Raw genomic sequence first — 18331 nt, 5'->3', positions numbered from 1 at the left:
ATATTTAAGTTCGGATTTATAATCTGGATACTAAATTAAGGATTTGAACTCCTTTTTGTTGATTGGATGTAAAATACAGACATGTTGTGGCAGTCCTCAAAAAAGTTGGATTTGTATCCGACTCAAATAGCAGAATAACTCTCAAAATATCAAAAATTATAACTAAAAGAGAGTAAAATAAGAGCAAAAATTGATATAGAGATTCAATCATAGTTGTAGCTAAATAATTGCATCCAAGGTAGTGTTAAAGTGCAATGTTAGCATTTTCCATTCCTTTAAGCTTCTTTTTTAGGTCCAAGAGAGCAAAAATTAATTACATTTTAGAAAAATACTACTGGGACAAAGTAACCACTGGCTTTTAGACCTTTGAAATGTCTTTTTATTAAGATCATAATTAATTTCGTACTTAATAAACAAATGAATGCTCGTCTTGCATGCAAACCCTTCATAATTAAAGAAATTTCAATAATTTGCAGTTGTAATAGTTACAATTGTTTATATTTATATTAACAACACTATTAGGTCAAAAATGATAAAATCAGGGTATAATAAATACAACCTGTATTGTTTTTTGAAAATATCTCCTTATTCAGACTTTATTTTAATTTAAAACTCGAATATACACTGTTTAGTTTATAATTTGGTTGTTTGCGACGCCATCTTGCCTCCAAACATAAGTCCGCCACGTCTGCGTTGTTTATATGCACCACATCCGGCTTGTTTTACAGTACAGCTTCGCGAGTAATTTTCATATTGTATAACTATCGACATGCGCAAATATTACGAACGAACAATCAATTAAATATATGATCAAAAAATTCGATGCGGTCATCGGGTTAATCAGTAGTCCGCGTTGATCCATTCTTGCATGCGATTAAGGAGGGAATCGTAATGTCAATAATACGCTAATTTACACAATAACTTGATAGCACGTACGATAGTAATGTGAGTGTGTAAAATAAGATGTGACCTATCAAAATGTTCCAGCATTTTCCTCAACACCGTCGAATTCATTGCATGTTTTCGGTTTAAACATAAAAATTACTTGGTTACACATTAATGGGCAAAAACCTAGGTAAATATCTATACAACAAATAACGTACGTTTAATAGTGTGTAGCGAATTTCGTCTCTTCGTTTAAAACATCGACTAAATCATCTTGAAAACGCTGATAAATTAATGAAATTAAGTCTAACAAAATAATTGCAGGTTCTCTTTCCAAATGGCGCCCCCGGTCAACATTCGATAATCAATAATCAATTTAAAAATTAAAATTCAATATTCTAACCAGCCCACACACAGCTCATGTGTCGGCCATTTTAATGGATATCATTCACACGCCCTACATTGTTTCGTGTCGCCGGTAGCTGCCGCTCATTCTTAAGTGCTGAGATTTTGAGGTATCACATAAGTATCGGCAATTTCCATGTTTCCTGCGCCAATGATAACAGAGAGATGAAGAGAGTGAACATTAACATAATATAAGTGTGTGTGTGTGACACAAAGAGCCAGAAAGAAATTAAACTAATAAAAGACAATATTTACAGAATAGTATACACATTGTATCCGTTTGCATTGGCGCACACAGTCACACAAATCTGTCGGTGTGCGGCGGCGTGATCGAAGTAATAAATTTAATAATAGGATACAATGTAAACGTAGTCACATGTAAAGCTGCTGCTGCTGCTGCGGCCGCTGCTCGCCAGCACTGCGAGGCGCGACGAGCGATGTAAGGTTAATTTTTGTTGTGGTTTGCTGTTTTTTCGTGTTTTGCTGCGTTGCGCTGACATGCGTTACGTGAACGCTGAAGGGAATCATGCCAGATAGCTGTACGTGTCCTTTTCGCCTTCGGTCCGCTCTAAGTATTCTTTTTCAATTAGTATGTCTATACATTTCTGTAAATTCAAACATCAAATTAATTAAAACAAAGAAATTTTTAAAAAATAATAGAAATATACCTTAATAATGTGAACTTTTGGTTTGAATCTTGTGCTGAGTTGATTGAGCACCTCCGCTACCAGCTGTTGATGCTTGTAGACTTTGCGCATTTTCATTATTCGCACAATTGCGGCCTGAATGAGCAGTTTGCGGTCCTCTTCGATGTGCTTCTGTGTTGTTTCCTGCTCCAATTTCATTTCTGTCTTCATAGGGATATTTATATTCACTCTTAATTTTCGACTAAATAAAAATAAAACAATTTTTAGTATTACATCATTTAAAATATGAATTTATAAGTTGTACTTACTTTTTATAACCCAAATATAAATTCACCACCGATTCAGGTTTTAAATCCGCCTCGTCGTCATCACAAGTGATCAATTTCGCCTTCAGTAGAATACTAATCACCTGCGTCATATAGTCGTGCTTGATCTGCGTGTTGTCAGTCAGTTGCGAGAGCGTCCACGACTCGGCGACGTTGAATTGCAGCAGGACAGCCATTTGGAATGTGCTCGCTTGCAATGTATACCTTTAAAAACATTATTAAACCAATTCAACTAAATTAAACCCATAAACTTACCTATTTTTAAAGCAATTAGTATGCAACTCCCCCTTAGACATGTTGTACAGCCAATTGAGCTTGCGTCCAGAATGTTGCCCCGAATAGAAACTGGTGAAGCGATGCACACTGCGCTCCAGCTCTGTGGGCAGTCCAAATGAGAAACTTTGCTGGAAAGGCCACGACCCTGACGAGAGCACTTGAATGCTAAAGTCAATATCCAGTGGTTCATTTGAGTTCTTCAAATGGTTACGGAACTGCTCGTTGAGGTCTTTCGACACACCAATATCCTGGAACATGCGTTGCAGTTTTGACGTATATTCAAAACCGCACGCCTGCTTGAGTTTGGAGATCATGGACGCCTCGGCGTCATCACTGGCGCTCATATGCTGCACGAGGCGTTTCGCTAGCATTTTGGAGTAGAACTTTTGGAAGACGTCTTTGTCTTCGATGTATTTGAATACCACCATCTATAAACAATAAAAATTAACATATTTTTTAACTAATTATATATCTTTAAATATCTTACGACTTGATTAAGCGTGTCTTCCAATTCGGCTTCCTCCGGATTCTTACTTGACTTCTTCAATAAGAGATCACAATACTTGGCGAGTAATTCCGGCGAGCGACTGCTGCTATTCGCCATTCTGGTCACCGCATTCGCATTAATAAACCTCCCGCATGCTTTGTCCAACGCCGCCACGAAACCGCTATCATTATGAAACGCAACCAACACCAGCGCATTGTATTTCTTGTGCACCTCCAAAATTGTGCTTACGTAAACCTTGGGATCATTGTACGCCGACTCTCCGCACTTTTCAATCGCCGCCAATCCTTGATTAGCAATATGTTGTTCTAACAGCGTGCGTAACTCGGCCAAACCGTCCTGAATCCTCGCCACCAGCAGGTACATCCGTCCTAAATCCGCATCCTTCTCTGCGTCCAACAACTGCTGAAATTCCGCGTGGAATAACTCCATGTGCTTCTGAATCAACACGCGCTCGCATGTTTTCGCTAGACGTTCGGCTGTGGATTCATGCAGGGTAATCTGGACGCGTTTTTGTTCCTCAGTTAAACGTTGCTCGACTTTTTTCATGTATTCCGTGATGTTGTTCTCAACAAGGAATTGGATTGATTCACGGAAATAATAACGCTCTGTGTCTTCAATGAAAACGTTCTCAAAGCTTTCTTTGTAGATGCTTAGATTGGGTCCCTTTGTGCCTGGCTCGTCTTCATTGAGACCCAGCTCCACATAGCAGTTTATCACGCCGAGAACGAGACTAGAGTTGATCGTTTCGCCGTTCCTCTCGCGCTCGATAAGTTTTAACACTGCATTTGTGACCTGAACAAAGATAAACAATGAATAAACCGTGTTGGAAATTGAGTTGTAGTGATACATGCCTGTTTATTCAATTGTTTAAACAAATGATCTCTCCAAGTGACAAGTGCTAGTTGATAGATCTCGTAGATTCCCTTGCGACCTTCTTCGCATTCACGTTTCACCCAATGACGATTCAGATACGCGCACATACCGCTGATTGCCTTCGAGCTGAAACGATACTCTTCCCACTGCTTGGTGTAGAATTTCAGCACGTCTTCATCCATGCGATTAATGCCCGCTTGGAGTTTACCCTGCACGTAATTACGCAGGAACTCTTTCAGCTTCTTATACAGCTCGAGCCCGACAAGCTGTGCGCCGCCCGTCACTTGATTTTTGCGATTTTTCCCAACGACGTTTGCTGTTGAGCTCTTCTCTGGTGGTTTGTGCACCGACGTGCAGTAATTGTGCACGTGCGTGTAGAGCTGCATGTACTGGCCCTTCGTGATCGACTGGAAGTTGTACATGTGCTCGATTCCGGTGTTCAGCGAGCCCCATATTTGGTCCAGCTCGATCTGCTTTAATCCCGTCGTGGTCGTGTTGCCTCCAACGCCGCTCAACAATGAGGCTTTCGATGACATTTTTGTGCTTGCAATATCAATTATTTTCTATTTACTGCAACATAATGAAACATTTTAGTCAAAGCTACTTGCAATAAGTAGATATATAATGATTTGAGCTTGTAAAATGTGTAAAATTGAGGTGATGAAGTTCATAATTACAGTTATCTGGTTTCTGGGTCAAGAGTACATGCTAGGCCAATTTTAAACCTCTTTAACACTCAAACAAACACTGTTTTGCTCTTTAATATTACAACGCACCCCGAGTAATAACTATTCACGCTTAATTGGTCATAAATCTGGGTAAAAGTGAAATTTTTCGCAGAGAAGGAAGTTAAGTAGCTGTAACTGTAAGGTTAGGTTGTCACAAAAAAAAATCAAAAAACAATAGAACGCCAACGAAACCAGTAATTTTCCAAGCACGAAATATTACCCAACAATTGAACGGCGCGTGAAATGAATAATTACGCGGCGTGCAAGGATTTCGGCCAAATTGCTTTCTTTCTGCTCGTCTCCGCTTGGCTCGCAAAACGAAAGTTAAACATCATGCTGACACTTGGTCACATACTTCATTGCGTCGATGCGATTCGCCCGGATGGTACTCACCAGTCTGTGTATCATCACCAGCGTATGGACACTATGTACAAAACGTCGCTACAATTCCGAACAACTTAAAATTTATTATTATTTACTAAAAAATAATAATTTAATCCGTCTCGTTCTGTTCAACCACGAAAATCACAAAATTGACAGCTGACGGTCGAGTTGCCAACCGCCACTGGCGGAATGTTACTAGTGGCCACCTAACGAATAATACAACAAACTTAAGTGCATGTACCATGTGTAATTGCTCAAAATATTAAATAAAAAAGTGTTTGTGCCTAAAAAAACAATATTTTAAGTATATAAACACAATTTTAGACTATGTTTTAGTAATTGTAAAAAACATTTAATTGTATTATTTATTAACAAGTTTAATTTTATTTCTAAAGTTATTAGTTTTTCTTTGAACGCTTGGTAGAATAATAATCTGGTTACTTTTAAAATTACTAAGTCATGTGACCATACAAAATCTTATTCTTTTTGAATTTGCCAGTTTTATGTAAATACTGTTAAATGACAGAAGTAAATAGGTATAAAATAGCTAAAACAAAGTAAATATTTTTATTAAACTTTAATTAAAATGAGTGAAAGACGTTGCAGGCAAAATAATTGTCAAAGCTTAGAGGGTGGTTGGTAGATGTAACGTGACAGGTTTGTAACTAGATTTTCCGCACAGGTCGATAGCGCCTATTTCATTTCCACCACATTCCTGCTGCTGCGCTTTGTCTCTGTCAACGGCGCGGGGCGACGTCTTTGGAGCACGGAGATTGCTGCAGAGAACCCCGAACGGCACAGCGAGCGAACAGGAGCGCGGAGTCGAAGTGTTTTTGCCCTGCGGAAAAACGAGTCGCATATTTCGGTGTTCATTTCGTTCGTTTCGTTTGTGCACCAGTTCCCACGTCCTTCATTCATTCGCGAGAATCAACTCCCGTGCCGAGCGCTCAGCAGTAGTCCTGTGATTCACCCGCGCGCGATCGTTCTTCAAACCAAAACACAAACACAGTTTGATAATGGCCGATAAGAAAGGTGAGCGATTTTCGTTTGTTTTTGTTTATTTCGTAGTAAATGTCGCCATCTTGCGAAAGAGGCACTGGGATAATTTATAAACATTCGCACAAAACTTTCAATTGCTCTTCAAATATTAATGTTTATTTACGAAAGAAAAAAAAAAACTAAAAGTGCATTGTGAATTTGAGTAATAATAAAATAGGAGAGTGTGTTATTGATATAAATTCGGCGATGGAATTTCAAATTTTCCAAAAACACAACATGGAAAATCAGTGGCATCGGCTCTCGAGAGGAAAACGCTGAAAATCCGAAACAACAATGGTGGGGGATGAGGACGGCAGGATGTTCCCAATCAATACCGCGGCGCGGCGGCGCGCTCACTTGCTCCTGCCGCTGCTGGCCGGCGGCGGCGCCGTCGGTGTCACAGTTTGCGTTTTCCCCTTGGCCTTGTCCCACATTGTGTGTGCAGCGGCAGCCGGAAGAAGCGAGCGAGTCGGCGCGCGCGGCGAAGGCCTAGTTTCCTGGTAACGCAGTTTCCCGAACCTGCATTTTCCGACCGTGTGCACGGAATTGATTATTGATTTCTCTCGTTTCTCTCATTTTTATATGCCGAATGTGGACGCATCTACAGATGGAAATTAAACTTCCGCTTGGATGACAGTTTTATCACTAGATGTAGGGAACTTTTTTTTTCATGTCATTGTCAGAAACTACCGGATATTAATGGCGCCGAAACGCAATTTCACATTCAATTACCATCTTGAATTATTTTAACATCAAATTATTATTTCTATCATCTCATCTCACCCTGATGCCCAAAAATCCTTAAAATGAAGATTTACGTCGTTTTAGGTCGTCCTGCGGCTAGTTTTTAAGGTTGTGTTAGGATGTGCACTCAAACAATTGCTCAACTGATGCTTTCGTAAATTCTGATGTGTGCTGATTGCCTGATATGTTGAATTGCAGCGCGTTAATGTCCTCGCAAACTGTCTCTCGGCGTGTTTTGGGTGGCGTGCGCGCACTTGGCGACGGAGAGGCAGAAGCAAAGGCGATGATGCCCCCAGAGGCGGCGGCGCGACGGCGAAATGCCCGAAAACAGTACCTATATTATTTTCATGTGTTTATTATTTATACAGTGGCTGATGCTTGTTGGTTACCCGCTCTCAACGAATTTTACAATATAAATATTTGATATATAACAAACTCTATATATACATCCTTGTAATCGTGCGATGTATATATTCAAGAGCAGAGATTCCTTCACTAGATTTTTGGTTGGGATTGCTCACAGTGCTGCATTTCATCGGCCGCACGTCTAACACACAATTTGTTGCCACTAGATCGAAGGGATTTTGATGTTTTTAAGATATTTTTGCAGAAATTGTTAGTTTGGTTGGTAAAAAATGTAATGTTCAATGTTTAGTTAACGCAATGGAAAATTTGACGTTTATTGGGTCGTAATCCGTGAAAACAAAATTAAATTTTAATAAAACAGTCGCGTTGCCGTAGTTGACATTAACGTTCGCGGAAGTGACGTCATTGTTAAGTTGTCCTACATATTTTGTCGATTTTTTTAAATTTTGCGGTTTTTTCTTATTCAAATTCTTAATAATCAATTTTGTACTCAATAAAAAGCTCTTCAATTGTTCAATTTCTTCAATTTTGATGTAAAATTTAATTATTTTGAATTTTTTACCAACAAAACAGAAATATAAATTCTTTGATCTAGTGAATATTTTTTTGTATTTCATAATAATAATTTTTCCGTGTGTGCGTTTTGAAATGCAGGATTGTAACATTTAATATAAATATTAACCAGTAGCTGATGATGTACAGAAATCATGATTATCTCGATGGTCGTCCGAACATTGACACGATGTGTATTTTTGCATGAAGACGACGTTTCAATCCTCACATAACTCCACACTTTACCATAGTTCAACTATTAATAATCGTACCAATAAACACGACTTCAAAAATTTACGGACGTGTGAGATGCATACGTGAGGATTGAAAATAATTACGTACACGAGAAATATGTTTTTCTCTCTCTTCTCCGATGTGCCGAAACATTTCACCAATTACACCCGATTGGTGCAGACATACAGTGTGTCCATGTCGTGTCGTCAACTCCTTTGTGCTATTTGGGTGTGTGTGCGATAACGGACAATCAACATATTCGTGCCTAGATTAATTTTACGTTTGATTTAATTTTGGTTTTGGTTTTTTAATCTTATCTTGGATACTTGAATACTTGTTTCGATTGTTTTATTCATATTCATATTTGATAACATTTTTGTGCGAGTTGTCATCTGATCTAATCTTATTTAACGTATATTTATTGTGAAATTTCAATTTGTTTGGTCGCGATTGGTCATATATTATATCTTGATGAAAATGGCGCAACGTCGAAACGCAAAAAAGACGAATTAAATGTTTCTGCATGTTGGATTTGTAATTGTTGGGTGTAGAATTTGTTATTGTTGCATGGTATTGTGTTTATATGAGTTTTAGTTTGTAGCGGGTGAAATTTGCATGGAAATTTTCAAAACTGTCACAAAAATACGTAAAGAATTGAACTAAAATTGAATATTTTTGATTTTTTGGCAGTTTTCGCATGATTAATTTAAAAGTTTATTTCATATATAATTATTATTAATTATTATTAAAGATATTAATTAAATTTTAACTTTTTACATCGATATTATTAAATTTTTCTCAAAAATATCCAATTTTAGTTTTAAATTCTTTAAAAAAATATTATTTGTTTATTTTAAGCATGTTTTGTGGAGTATGGTGAAAAAAACAAAATGGCGGGTTATTTTAAAACGGCAGCCATTTTGTTTTTCGAATAAAATTTAAAATTTGTATTTTATAACAGTTTTACAATGTTTATAATCAAAATTTAATGGCTAAAAGTTGTTATAAAATACAATTGCATGTTTAATTGATAAGATATTAAGATATTTAAATATTTTCGTAGGTTTTGTAGTGAACAAATGCGTGAAACAATAAAGGAATGACAAAAATCTGACATACACATTCGAAACTGGCGATTTTGCGGCGAAAAATAAGTCAATTTTTGTTTTCTGATTGCCTCGTCTTGTTTTGCGATTTTGTTACAACGTCGCACATTTGGACATTTTTCACTGCTAGGTTGTTCTATGTCTTTGGTCTTTACTTTTCTCACTTACTAACAAAAGAACTTAAACTTAAAAAAATTTAATCTTTATTTTTCTTAATTATTTTTATTAATTTTACGTTTAATTTCAACTTAGTCATATTTCTGTTCTGTTTTCTATTTTTATTTCTTTTATTTTATTTACGTAGTTTAATGATTAAAAGAAACCATAAACCATGTTAGTTTGATATAATTATTATTATTATATATAAATATTACAATTATAAATATAATGGATTGTGGAATTTTGCTAAATATTTGGATGCGCATCGTGGTGGGCGTGTGGTGCGTGTGTCGTCTGACGTGGCGTGTTCGTGTTTTAGGTGCCGGCCTTCCGCCGCCCGCTGCACCGGCCTTCACTCAAGCACCGCCGCCCCAACCCAATCCAGCCGTTCCTGCTCCACATCCATACGGAGGTAAACACACACACAAACACACACATACATAAACATCAATTTTCAACAGACGAACAGCATGAGTACACCCTGTAATCTATATTCGCTCGTTACGTTTTGTGCTTCCGCTTGCTTTCAGCAATGGTACCGGGCGTGCACGGCGCCGCCCCTTACATGCTGCCTGGCCAGGCGCCCCTGTATCCACAGGGCCCGCCTCCGACGTACGATCAGGCGCTCACGCATCCAGCTATCGTCGGTCAGCCCGTAAGTCTACTTAAATCTGTGTTTGTAGTTGGTTTTTTATTGCTTGGTGGCTTTGTTTGTGAGTGTTTTAAATTGGAAGCGGCGCGTTAGGACGATATGTTTAATCGCGCTTAATTAGCGAAACTTTCAGGTGTACCCGCCGGGCGCCACTATGTACGCAGCTGGTTATCCTGCCTATCTAGCCGGGTATCCTACTTACGCACCGATGCAGTACTACCCAACACTAGGTGGCTATTCCTACGCCATGCAGCCGACCCAGATTAGACCTACGATAATGATTCCAGTAAGTGTGGGAACATAAAATCTTGTTATGAGTCATAAAATTGTATTTGTTTCCAGAATGGTTATGATGCTGGCGCACGTTTCGATGGTATCGGCCAGCCTGTAATCCCGCCCGCACCTCCGGGTGTGCCACCATCGGCGGCGCAAATTGCCGCCATGGCCGGTCACCATGTTGTGTTGGGTCAGAAGAAGGGCTCGTTCCTCTCCGGCGGCTCAGACGGTGGCTATACATTTTGGTAGGGCACAATGTAGCCGGGTGCGCTCTGCTCTTGCAAAATGGGCGATGACCCCGCCGCCGCCCAGAAAAAAAAATGGTACAATCCACCAAACAAAAACAAAAGAGTAACACACACACAAATCTATCTCTATCAATAACAAAACAATTTTTATTAGGCGTTTTAAGAATATTTAAGAATTAGTACGACTACATTACGAACATGCGCGCGGTTATGAAGAGGTGGTTAACACAGAGGACGCGAGGGGATGATAGATGAAGAGGAGCCAATCACAGAGCAGACAATTGCTTCAAACGAGACGCTTTGAATGCAATATGTACAAAAATGAAACATACGCAAGACTAGATAAATTATAAACTAATGTTATTAGCGATTATTTAACGCATTGAGAGGCTGAGTTGTTGATTTTTTCATCGTTTCACTGAAAACAAGGTATTATTCTATTGCTTTATTTCTGTGTTTTGATGAATGACGTGTTGTAGGTTAATATCAGTGCCATAACCTAAAAAGAACTTAGTGCAATACAATGTACACACCCAAAATAAAGCAATGGAAACCAACTTAACCTCACTTTAACATGAAAAACTTGACAAAGGACAAGAAAAGAGGTGGATACATTTATGTTTAGTAAAAAACAAACGATTCACACAAGTTGCGATGCCATTAGTACGCGTTAAACGATGGTTGACTTAAATTTAATTTTTTACACCCAGTGGCGTCGCAACTTTTGTACCAGATCAGATTTTCAGACCTATTTGCATTCTCTAGCTTAAAATTGTACCTGGGAATGTGATGTGGTCTCAAAACTTGAAGTTAATTTATTCTCGTTGATGCTGGTTATAATTTTCTTTGTTGAACATTTAAAATTTTATTTCTTTCGATTACGGTTTAACTTTTGACGAATAAAAAACACATGAAAAGAATCAAGAATCGCGGCGTAAAAAAAAAACAAGTAATAATACCTTTAAGAAGGCAATAGATTTAGACGTTTCTTAAAAAAAATCGAGCGAGTGTAAAAATGTAAGAAACAAAAGTGTAAAGGTACTTTAACAAAAACAACCAAAAACAAAAAACAATCATAGGGTATGTACGTATTTACTACACAAACACACACAAACAATGCGATTACATGCGATTTTTAATTATCGATTATTATTAGATAAAAACAAATAATAAAACGCAAACAATAAGCAATCGAGTGAGCGCGCGGCCGCTCAACAAACCGGAAACACATGAGACACAGAACACACAACATGACAAATTGGCGTCGCCGAGAAACGAAACACCAAATATAGTCGAAAGTGCTAAAGAAACATAACACAAAACACACGGAAAATGACAAATCGATGCCATTTGATTGTTACTATTGTTATTATTAATTACTTAATAGCGAGGTTGCATACAAATTGAGAATAATAATGAACAGACGCGCGTGCGCGCGGAATAATAATAAAACGAATAAAGACAAGCGATGCAACCATCTGCAGCAAGGGGGGGAGTAAACTGAAAGTTACCAATTTGTAAGGCGCCATCTTGGTTTCGCAGCGGAATGGCGGCTTTAAGTTGTAAGCATTGTAAGTATCAGTTCATCACGCATATATTGTACACACGTGTAAAGTAAAGTATATTTGTACGAGCGAAAGCGATAAACAAAATTTAAAACTTAACAAATTGCAAGCGAGATGAGTGTGATGTTAAAAAAGATGTAATGTAATGCTAACTGGTGCAGGAAACGATGTCTTCGAAGACTGTTATCTATGATCTTTATTATTCTATTATTATTACTGATCATTGATTGATTCGACAAACAAATATTGTATGAGAAAAATAAATACGAAGAAAATTCTTGACAAAAACTGGTATTTCTGGAGCTAATAATTAATTTATTAACAATCAAGAAATATTTAACAAATTTACATAATGTAAATCGGCAGATGCGTATATTTAATCGAAGAACTGTGAAGAATTACCTTAAAACTTTGCAGGAAATTGTATCTTGAAACATTCGAGGTGTTCTTATAATTTATTTAGCTTCGTCACGATGTGCCAAGAGACAGAAGGCGCATTCACGAGCGTAGTTTGGATTGGCGCTATCACAGGAAATCATACATGCGACTGGTGTTGCTGTGAAGATAATTTGACGTTTTATAGTGCATAGAACACTTCATTAAATGATTAGGATCTTACCCGCCATTACGCTGGAGATTGCGAAAATAGCCACGAGGACCACAACGAAGAGGTAAGTGAAGTTGAACATGTTTTCTTTCTGTTTTCAGGAAATATCTAGATACGAATGATTTTTTTCTTTGTGTTAGCCTTTTTATTATACCCAGCTCTTTCTTGACGTCATTTAATTTGTGGCTTACGTAAATAACTTTAAAAAATATAATCGTATTAGTTAATTAAACAAAACATTCTTAATTTTGCGCGAAAAAACGTGATAATTATGATGTGATGAGTTTATCATAAACTAAATATCTCAAACAAATAAACATTGATTGTTTACCAAAAAATATTACTTTTAAGGTCAAATAATAAAAACGTCTTTTTGAATTATTTATTATTTACCAGAGCGTGATTTTGTTACAAAAGCACTTGTTTAACTAACACACTTAATATAAGATGTCAAAGGTTGAAAATTATTAAAGCTAAGATGAGGTTAGGAATTGGGTTATGATGAGGTTATGTCTTTTATTCATGTCTCTCCACTAGTTTGAACTTGAGCGGTTGTTCGGGGACATAAGTAGGAGTGATTTTGTAACTAAGTTGTCCATAGTTGTATTCTACTTTGTATTTTCTAAAAACCTAAAAGACAAAATTTAGTTGTAGAAATATCAATTATAAAATTAGAATTATATTATTATACCTTAGCAAGGAGTATGTGTAGTTCTGCTTCTGCAAAGCGTCTACCCAAACAACTTCTCCGACCGTATCCGAAAGGAAGCGAAACAAACGGATGTATTTTTTGTTGATTTACGCCGCCATCTTGACTATGTGGACACGAAGCATTCCGCAGCCATCTTTCTGGCATGAAAGACTTTGGTTGCGTAAAGTAGTCTTCGATATTTGATACCACCAAGTGTGGAAATATCACGTGAGTCTAAATCAGTGAATAACATTCAATTTAATTAATTATAACATTTGTTTTAGAAGCGTATATATTTGTGATTTGATATATCTTACTCCTTTTGGTACATTGTATCCGGAAATCACAGCGTCTTTCTGTAGACTTCTTCCGTTACCAATAATTACCGGATACATCCGTAGGGTTTCTTTGATACAGGCTTTCAAGAAAGGAATGTTTTCTTGAACTTCAACGTCCACTTTTGACTCCTTCGTGGGCATAACGGCACGTAATTCGTTGTATAGTTTATCTTGTGCGGCTGGGTTTTGTGTTAGTTGATATATTGTTGATGCTAATGCGATAGAAGTCTAAAAATGATCAAAACATTAAAATTATTTTGTTTATATTGTGTATATTATTAAACACACGGTATCCACGCCGACTAAAAGTAAATCTAGGGCTAGCACAGCAGCTAGTTTTGGATTTCCAGTTTTCTGTAGTATACGTTCTACAATTGAAATGTCTTCTTCTTTGATATTATCATAGTTTTTGTGTTCCATATTTTCCATTGTTTCTGTTATATATTTCATACAAACACTGCAAATAAAATAATATATCATATTATTAATATGTTACTTAGAACACCCCGTATAGTGGTATAAAGAATATTATAAAGAATCCCCTAAACCTTTTGGATGTATCCTAAATTTAAAAATTCGTATCTTTCTAAAATTTTGACATATGGTATGGAAAACACCCTGTATCTCGGTAACTAATTCATTTATCTTATGTTTCTGACTGTCGTAGTGTAGCTCAAGAGACCCTGTATTCTATACAAACCATTTCTACCCTATAAACCAACTAAAAGTGCCATAAAATGCGCTTTTAAAATTTGTATATAATAATTCTTGTTACACACTTTAATAAACTCTTAGAATTTATATAAAACTAGAGGTACGCACATTATCAAAAGCCTTTTAAGGTATATTTATTTCGCAACAAATCCCAATCAACTTTTGAACTTCTCGCTGATATTTAGCATGAATACAAAACAATCAATAGAACTCATTAGTACGAATAGAAAATCACATTCAACATCTTCAAAGGTTGTGCGTAAATGTTGATTTCATAGATTCTTTGATTTCTAAGTTAAAATTAATTCATAACCGGCTATGACTAAGATGCGTAATTTGTATATTTAAATTTGACCTACTCTCAAGTCTCAAAACTTTCAATTTCAAGCACTTCCTACCCAAATAAAATCTGAATAAAACTGAAACTGCTAAGTCATCAAAAGTGCGTGTAACATTCAACCAAACAGCAAGAAATGGTACTTGGTCATCAATGAGCAAGCATTTTAAAGTGCATAAAATTTGAACGCACGAACGCGCATTAAACTCGGTGAAACGAACAAGTCGGCGAAGTAAAGATAAGTGAAAGTTGCCATTGACATTGAACTCGTTTTCCGATTCTTAGCGTTCTCGACTCTTCGCGCGGCACAGAAAAAAATTATATAATCGACGATAATCGGACGAATAATACAAGTTATATAAGAATTGACACCAAGTCAAATATCAACAATACATTATGGAATATAACACTTTTCATTTACCATAAAATAAAATTTGAAACTTTTCGTGAATATAAAATAAAAAATATTAAATATTATTAAAACTTACGTTCGGAAGTTTTCTAAGGCTCCAATATACTTTTTAAACGATTTATTTTTGTAAACTCTCCACACTGGCATCTTCAACTCAACTTCGGCGACGTTCCAGAAGAAAACATTGATGGAATCGATGATTTTTTGAGATTCAGAGTCGCTTGCAAGGTTTGGATCGAGACAACCGAGTCTTCTGTCTAACGCAACACGTGCTACAGCTAAAAAATTATATAAAAGTAACAATGAAAGTTAAAAAACACAAGAAATTAATTGAAAACTCACATTCCAAAGCCCATTTGTAGATTTCCGATAGAAAATTTTCCGGTAATTCCTGATTTTCATCTCGCATTGCTTCCATTCTAAAATTTAATTCAAAATTGCAAAAATTAATTTTTAAATTTATTTAATTCGTGTCGAAATTTTGTGCACCGATTAAAAATGTTATCTAAGATAATTACAGACTAAAACATTTGCGTGATTGACCTAATGTCGATGTCGATGTCGAATTTCATTGCTTCACATCAATCACCTGCACGTTTCAAACATTCACGAGTACAACTTTGATTTCCTTATGTAACAATCCACGAGTTCAACATTTCGATTGAAACTACGAGTGATAATTATTTATTTCGTTGTTTTGGTTGCCAGCTTATTGCAAAGTAGTGTTTATACTCGGTGGCTATGCATTTGTTTGACTTGGCCGCCATTCTGCACGCTGAGTACATTCACTTAACCCAGTGACTTAGTTTTACGCAGGTATTAAGGAAGCGATTACGTTCGGTTCAACGTCTTTCAACGCAATGTATACATTTAACTATTAATTCTTTCTTAATGCGGGCCAAACGAAATTAAATTATAACATGTTACATATTACATATGTTTTGAGTGCAAATGTAACGAATATTACAAATTGGCATTGCGATATGCAGGACATGCAACCCACAATGACACAAGTGAAATATTTATGAATTTATAACCAAAAATATCAATGTAATAAATTTGATATGATTATGCATATGATAATTATATAATGAATAATTTAAAAAAATTGTTTGTTAACTAGTAAAATTCAATTAAAGAAAATGACGTACCTGTCGAGGAAATCTGTGGCGATGACGTTCAATGGTTCAATGTACTTCTTTGCTGTAGCCGGCGGCAATAAAACTTGTTGCACTTGTTTACGGAATTGATCCCATTTTACACCATGACTTAAATAAATAAATTAACATCAATATTTGATTGTTTAAAATATTTAAATATATTTTTCTACTTCCACCTTTAAAATGCTTTTTTTCCATGGTTTTGAGACACAAAAATTGATATTTTATTCACGGACGGCCAAGGCCGTAACTAAAGTACTTTAGTCACAGGCTTTAGTCACGGAGTGGAGCAAATTATTACTTACATGCCTATAACACCCTCATTTCCCTCAAAGAAATCCTTCTGCAACTGTTGTTTATAATAATGTAGCGAAGGCATTGATGGCCGATGCGGCAACACTTCCTCTTGCCGGAAAACACGCTGAATATCATCACCATTAAAAACAAACAGTAAATCCGGATGGCCAACCAGTCCACCGACTTTCACTATACTTCCGTAGTCCTTGTACAAGGACCACATGACTTTGTCCAGTTCATGGATTTTGTATTGACCTTAACAACACAAACAATAAAAAATAAACATAAACTTGAACACAACCATAAATAACATTTAATTAATTAATTGTTGTAAATTAATTACCTATAATGGGTGCAAATCGCCATGCATTTCCGATGAGTGGCAATTCTTTCGGGCCTGGAATCGCACTATAGTCTTTAATTGCAGGCGCTGTTTGCGTGACGTCACTCTGACCGAATACTAATGGCGCATCGTAGAGTTCCTCATAATACTCCGGTGATAAACCAAAGGCAGTCGAGTAAGTACGATCGGATTTAGTTGAATATCGACATATTTGAATGTTTGATCCATGAATTTTCACATATTGCTGGATTTTGCAACTATTTAAAATTGGTACCAACAATTTGACTGGTTTCATTTTAATGATTGTAACTACTTATTATAATCTACAAAGAAATTGATACAATATAAAAATTATGTAATATAAAATTATAGGAGGCATTTAATATTTAAAATGTCGGCCACTATCTTACATGACAATATTTAATCGTTTAGTAGTATTACTTTTGTGGTAGAACCAATAGAATATTGTTACATTATGTAACATGTTCGTCTTTTTAGTATTCATGCCTCAAAGTGTGAAATGAAACGATTACAAACGTTTTAAATTATTTAAATTGTGTATTAATTCAAACTGTTTTGATTAGTCGTGTAACATAAATTAGAAAATGTCAAATTGTTGTTAATTTTGTAAAAAAATATATTTTGTATAAATTGTTGTAATTTTGTTTTGTTTATTTGTAAATAATCAGTAATATTGGAACATCAACATGCGCAACAAAAAAGTTTTTTCTTTTGTAGTTTCTCAATTGCATCATTTTAACGCTGTACTTTTTTACAGTGGAACTAAATATTATAAACTTTAATTTCTTGGTAATTGGTTTCAAGTTTCATTGCAATTTTCACGCTAAAAGTATACGCAAACAAAATGCGCTAATAAATACTCATGAGTACCTAATTATCTACTTTTGCAAAACACAGTGCAACTAATTGTTAATTGCAATTACTTACATTAACCAGCTGCAAAATGTCGCAAGTTTAAATTTCTGTAATTTTTAATTTCCATGATCTTAATGAACCTAAACGCAAAAACGCAAAATTACAAGTTAAAACTTAAGAAAAATTAAATTAATTAACGTAACTATAAATGAATTTTGTAATAAATTTATAAAATCAACGTTTCAGGAAGTTTAATCAATAAAAATTTATTTTATTGAATGATTTTTATTATATCCTTAATTAAAGATATTTAGTAATCCTTTAAAATGATATCCTAATAATATGTAATTTTAGTATTAAGTCATAGCATGATAACACGTAATTGAATTGCATGCGCATAACCTATTACCATCGGAATATTTTGCATGTATCAACGATTTTGTTTTATGACTCTCTTCTGGCAAGCCTGATTGCGGTTTGACCTACCGGTATTGCAACATTCAAAGAGTTGTGACCGTTCTAACTCGGCGCGACATACTCAGACAACGCAACGCAAGTTGACTATAATCTTTACAGACTTAAGT

The 18331-nt window shown here is 35.9% G+C and overlaps 3 protein-coding genes and 1 long non-coding RNA gene across 8 annotated transcripts; 1 reads left to right on the top strand and 3 right to left on the bottom strand.

Moving 5' to 3' along the window:
• Nucleotides 1-564: 564 nt before the first annotated feature.
• On the bottom strand, nt 565-5220 carry Cul1 (cullin 1). The gene is made up of 7 exons (XM_065311282.1): nt 5042-5220; nt 3899-4490; nt 3027-3839; nt 2519-2967; nt 2246-2467; nt 1959-2178; nt 565-1895 (listed from the first exon to the last, which is right to left on the bottom strand). Exons 2-7 carry the CDS (start codon nt 4454-4456, stop codon nt 1815-1817), a joined length of 2343 nt encoding a protein of 780 aa, XP_065167354.1. The 5' UTR covers nt 4457-4490; nt 5042-5220; the 3' UTR covers nt 565-1814.
• A 508-nt stretch (nt 5221-5728) lies between these two features.
• Nucleotides 5729-12260, top strand: LOC135798675 (DAZ-associated protein 2-like). 5 transcript variants are annotated; one of them, XM_065311572.1, is made up of 6 exons: nt 5730-6064; nt 7013-7144; nt 9551-9643; nt 9762-9886; nt 10005-10169; nt 10226-12260. In XM_065311572.1, the coding sequence occupies exons 2-6, from the start codon at nt 7132-7134 to the stop codon at nt 10406-10408; spliced, it is 579 nt and encodes a 192-aa protein (XP_065167644.1). In that variant the 5' UTR covers nt 5730-6064; nt 7013-7131; the 3' UTR covers nt 10409-12260. The 5 variants fall into 5 exon arrangements, with proteins under 5 accessions (XP_065167643.1, XP_065167646.1, XP_065167644.1 ...); XM_065311571.1 differs by lacking the exon at nt 7013-7144 and having other exon boundaries at nt 5729-6064; XM_065311573.1 differs by lacking the exon at nt 7013-7144 and having other exon boundaries at nt 5740-6064; nt 10017-10169.
• A 6-nt stretch (nt 12261-12266) lies between these two features.
• On the bottom strand, nt 12267-12691 carry LOC135798676 (uncharacterized). Its single transcript, XR_010549764.1, has 2 exons — nt 12592-12691; nt 12267-12528 (listed from the first exon to the last, which is right to left on the bottom strand). It is a non-coding gene; the product is annotated as an uncharacterized lncRNA (long non-coding RNA).
• A 256-nt stretch (nt 12692-12947) lies between these two features.
• Nucleotides 12948-16972, bottom strand: Cyp49a1 (Cytochrome P450 49a1). Its single transcript, XM_065311278.1, has 9 exons — nt 16872-16972; nt 16537-16783; nt 16223-16339; nt 15414-15490; nt 15148-15349; nt 13897-14065; nt 13588-13836; nt 13271-13504; nt 12948-13209 (listed from the first exon to the last, which is right to left on the bottom strand). Exons 2-9 carry the CDS (start codon nt 16749-16751, stop codon nt 13096-13098), a joined length of 1377 nt encoding a protein of 458 aa, XP_065167350.1. The 5' UTR covers nt 16752-16783; nt 16872-16972; the 3' UTR covers nt 12948-13095.
• Between the last annotated feature and the right edge of the window lie 1359 nt (nt 16973-18331).

The sequence above is a fragment of the Atheta coriaria genome, unplaced genomic scaffold (genome assembly GCF_025399875.1).
Source record: "Atheta coriaria isolate IRGN ID8LTWV9N9 unplaced genomic scaffold, Caltech_Dcor_3.1 hic_scaffold_9_pilon, whole genome shotgun sequence".
NCBI classification, from domain to species: domain Eukaryota; kingdom Metazoa; phylum Arthropoda; class Insecta; order Coleoptera; family Staphylinidae; genus Dalotia; species Dalotia coriaria.
This window is presented reverse-complemented; position numbering and strand designations above follow the sequence as displayed.

Excerpts from the sequence above, each read along its gene's own strand:
- Cyp49a1 (XM_065311278.1), bottom strand. The coding sequence starts at position 16,751 with ATGTGGTCCTTGTACAAGGACTACGGAAGTATAGTGAAAGTCGGTGGA. Across the intron at positions 15,350-15,413 it reads CTACAAATGGGCTTTGGAAT|CTGTAGCACGTGTTGCGTTA; the intron begins GTGAGTTTTCAA and ends ATAATTTTTTAG. Across the intron at positions 14,066-15,147 it reads GCCTTAGAAAACTTCCGAAC|TGTTTGTATGAAATATATAA; the intron begins GTAAGTTTTAAT and ends TTTTATTTGCAG.
- LOC135798675 (XM_065311571.1), top strand. Across the intron at positions 9,644-9,761 it reads TGCTCCACATCCATACGGAG|CAATGGTACCGGGCGTGCAC; the intron begins GTAAACACACAC and ends GCTTGCTTTCAG. Across the intron at positions 9,887-10,004 it reads CAGCTATCGTCGGTCAGCCC|CGAAACTTTCAGGTGTACCC; the intron begins GTAAGTCTACTT and ends GCGCTTAATTAG.
- Cul1 (XM_065311282.1), bottom strand. The coding sequence starts at position 4,456 with ATGTCATCGAAAGCCTCATTGTTGAGCGGCGTTGGAGGCAACACGACC. Across the intron at positions 2,968-3,026 it reads AAGACACGCTTAATCAAGTC|ATGGTGGTATTCAAATACAT; the intron begins GTAAGATATTTA and ends TATTGTTTATAG. Across the intron at positions 2,468-2,518 it reads ACTAATTGCTTTAAAAATAG|GTATACATTGCAAGCGAGCA; the intron begins GTAAGTTTATGG and ends ATGTTTTTAAAG.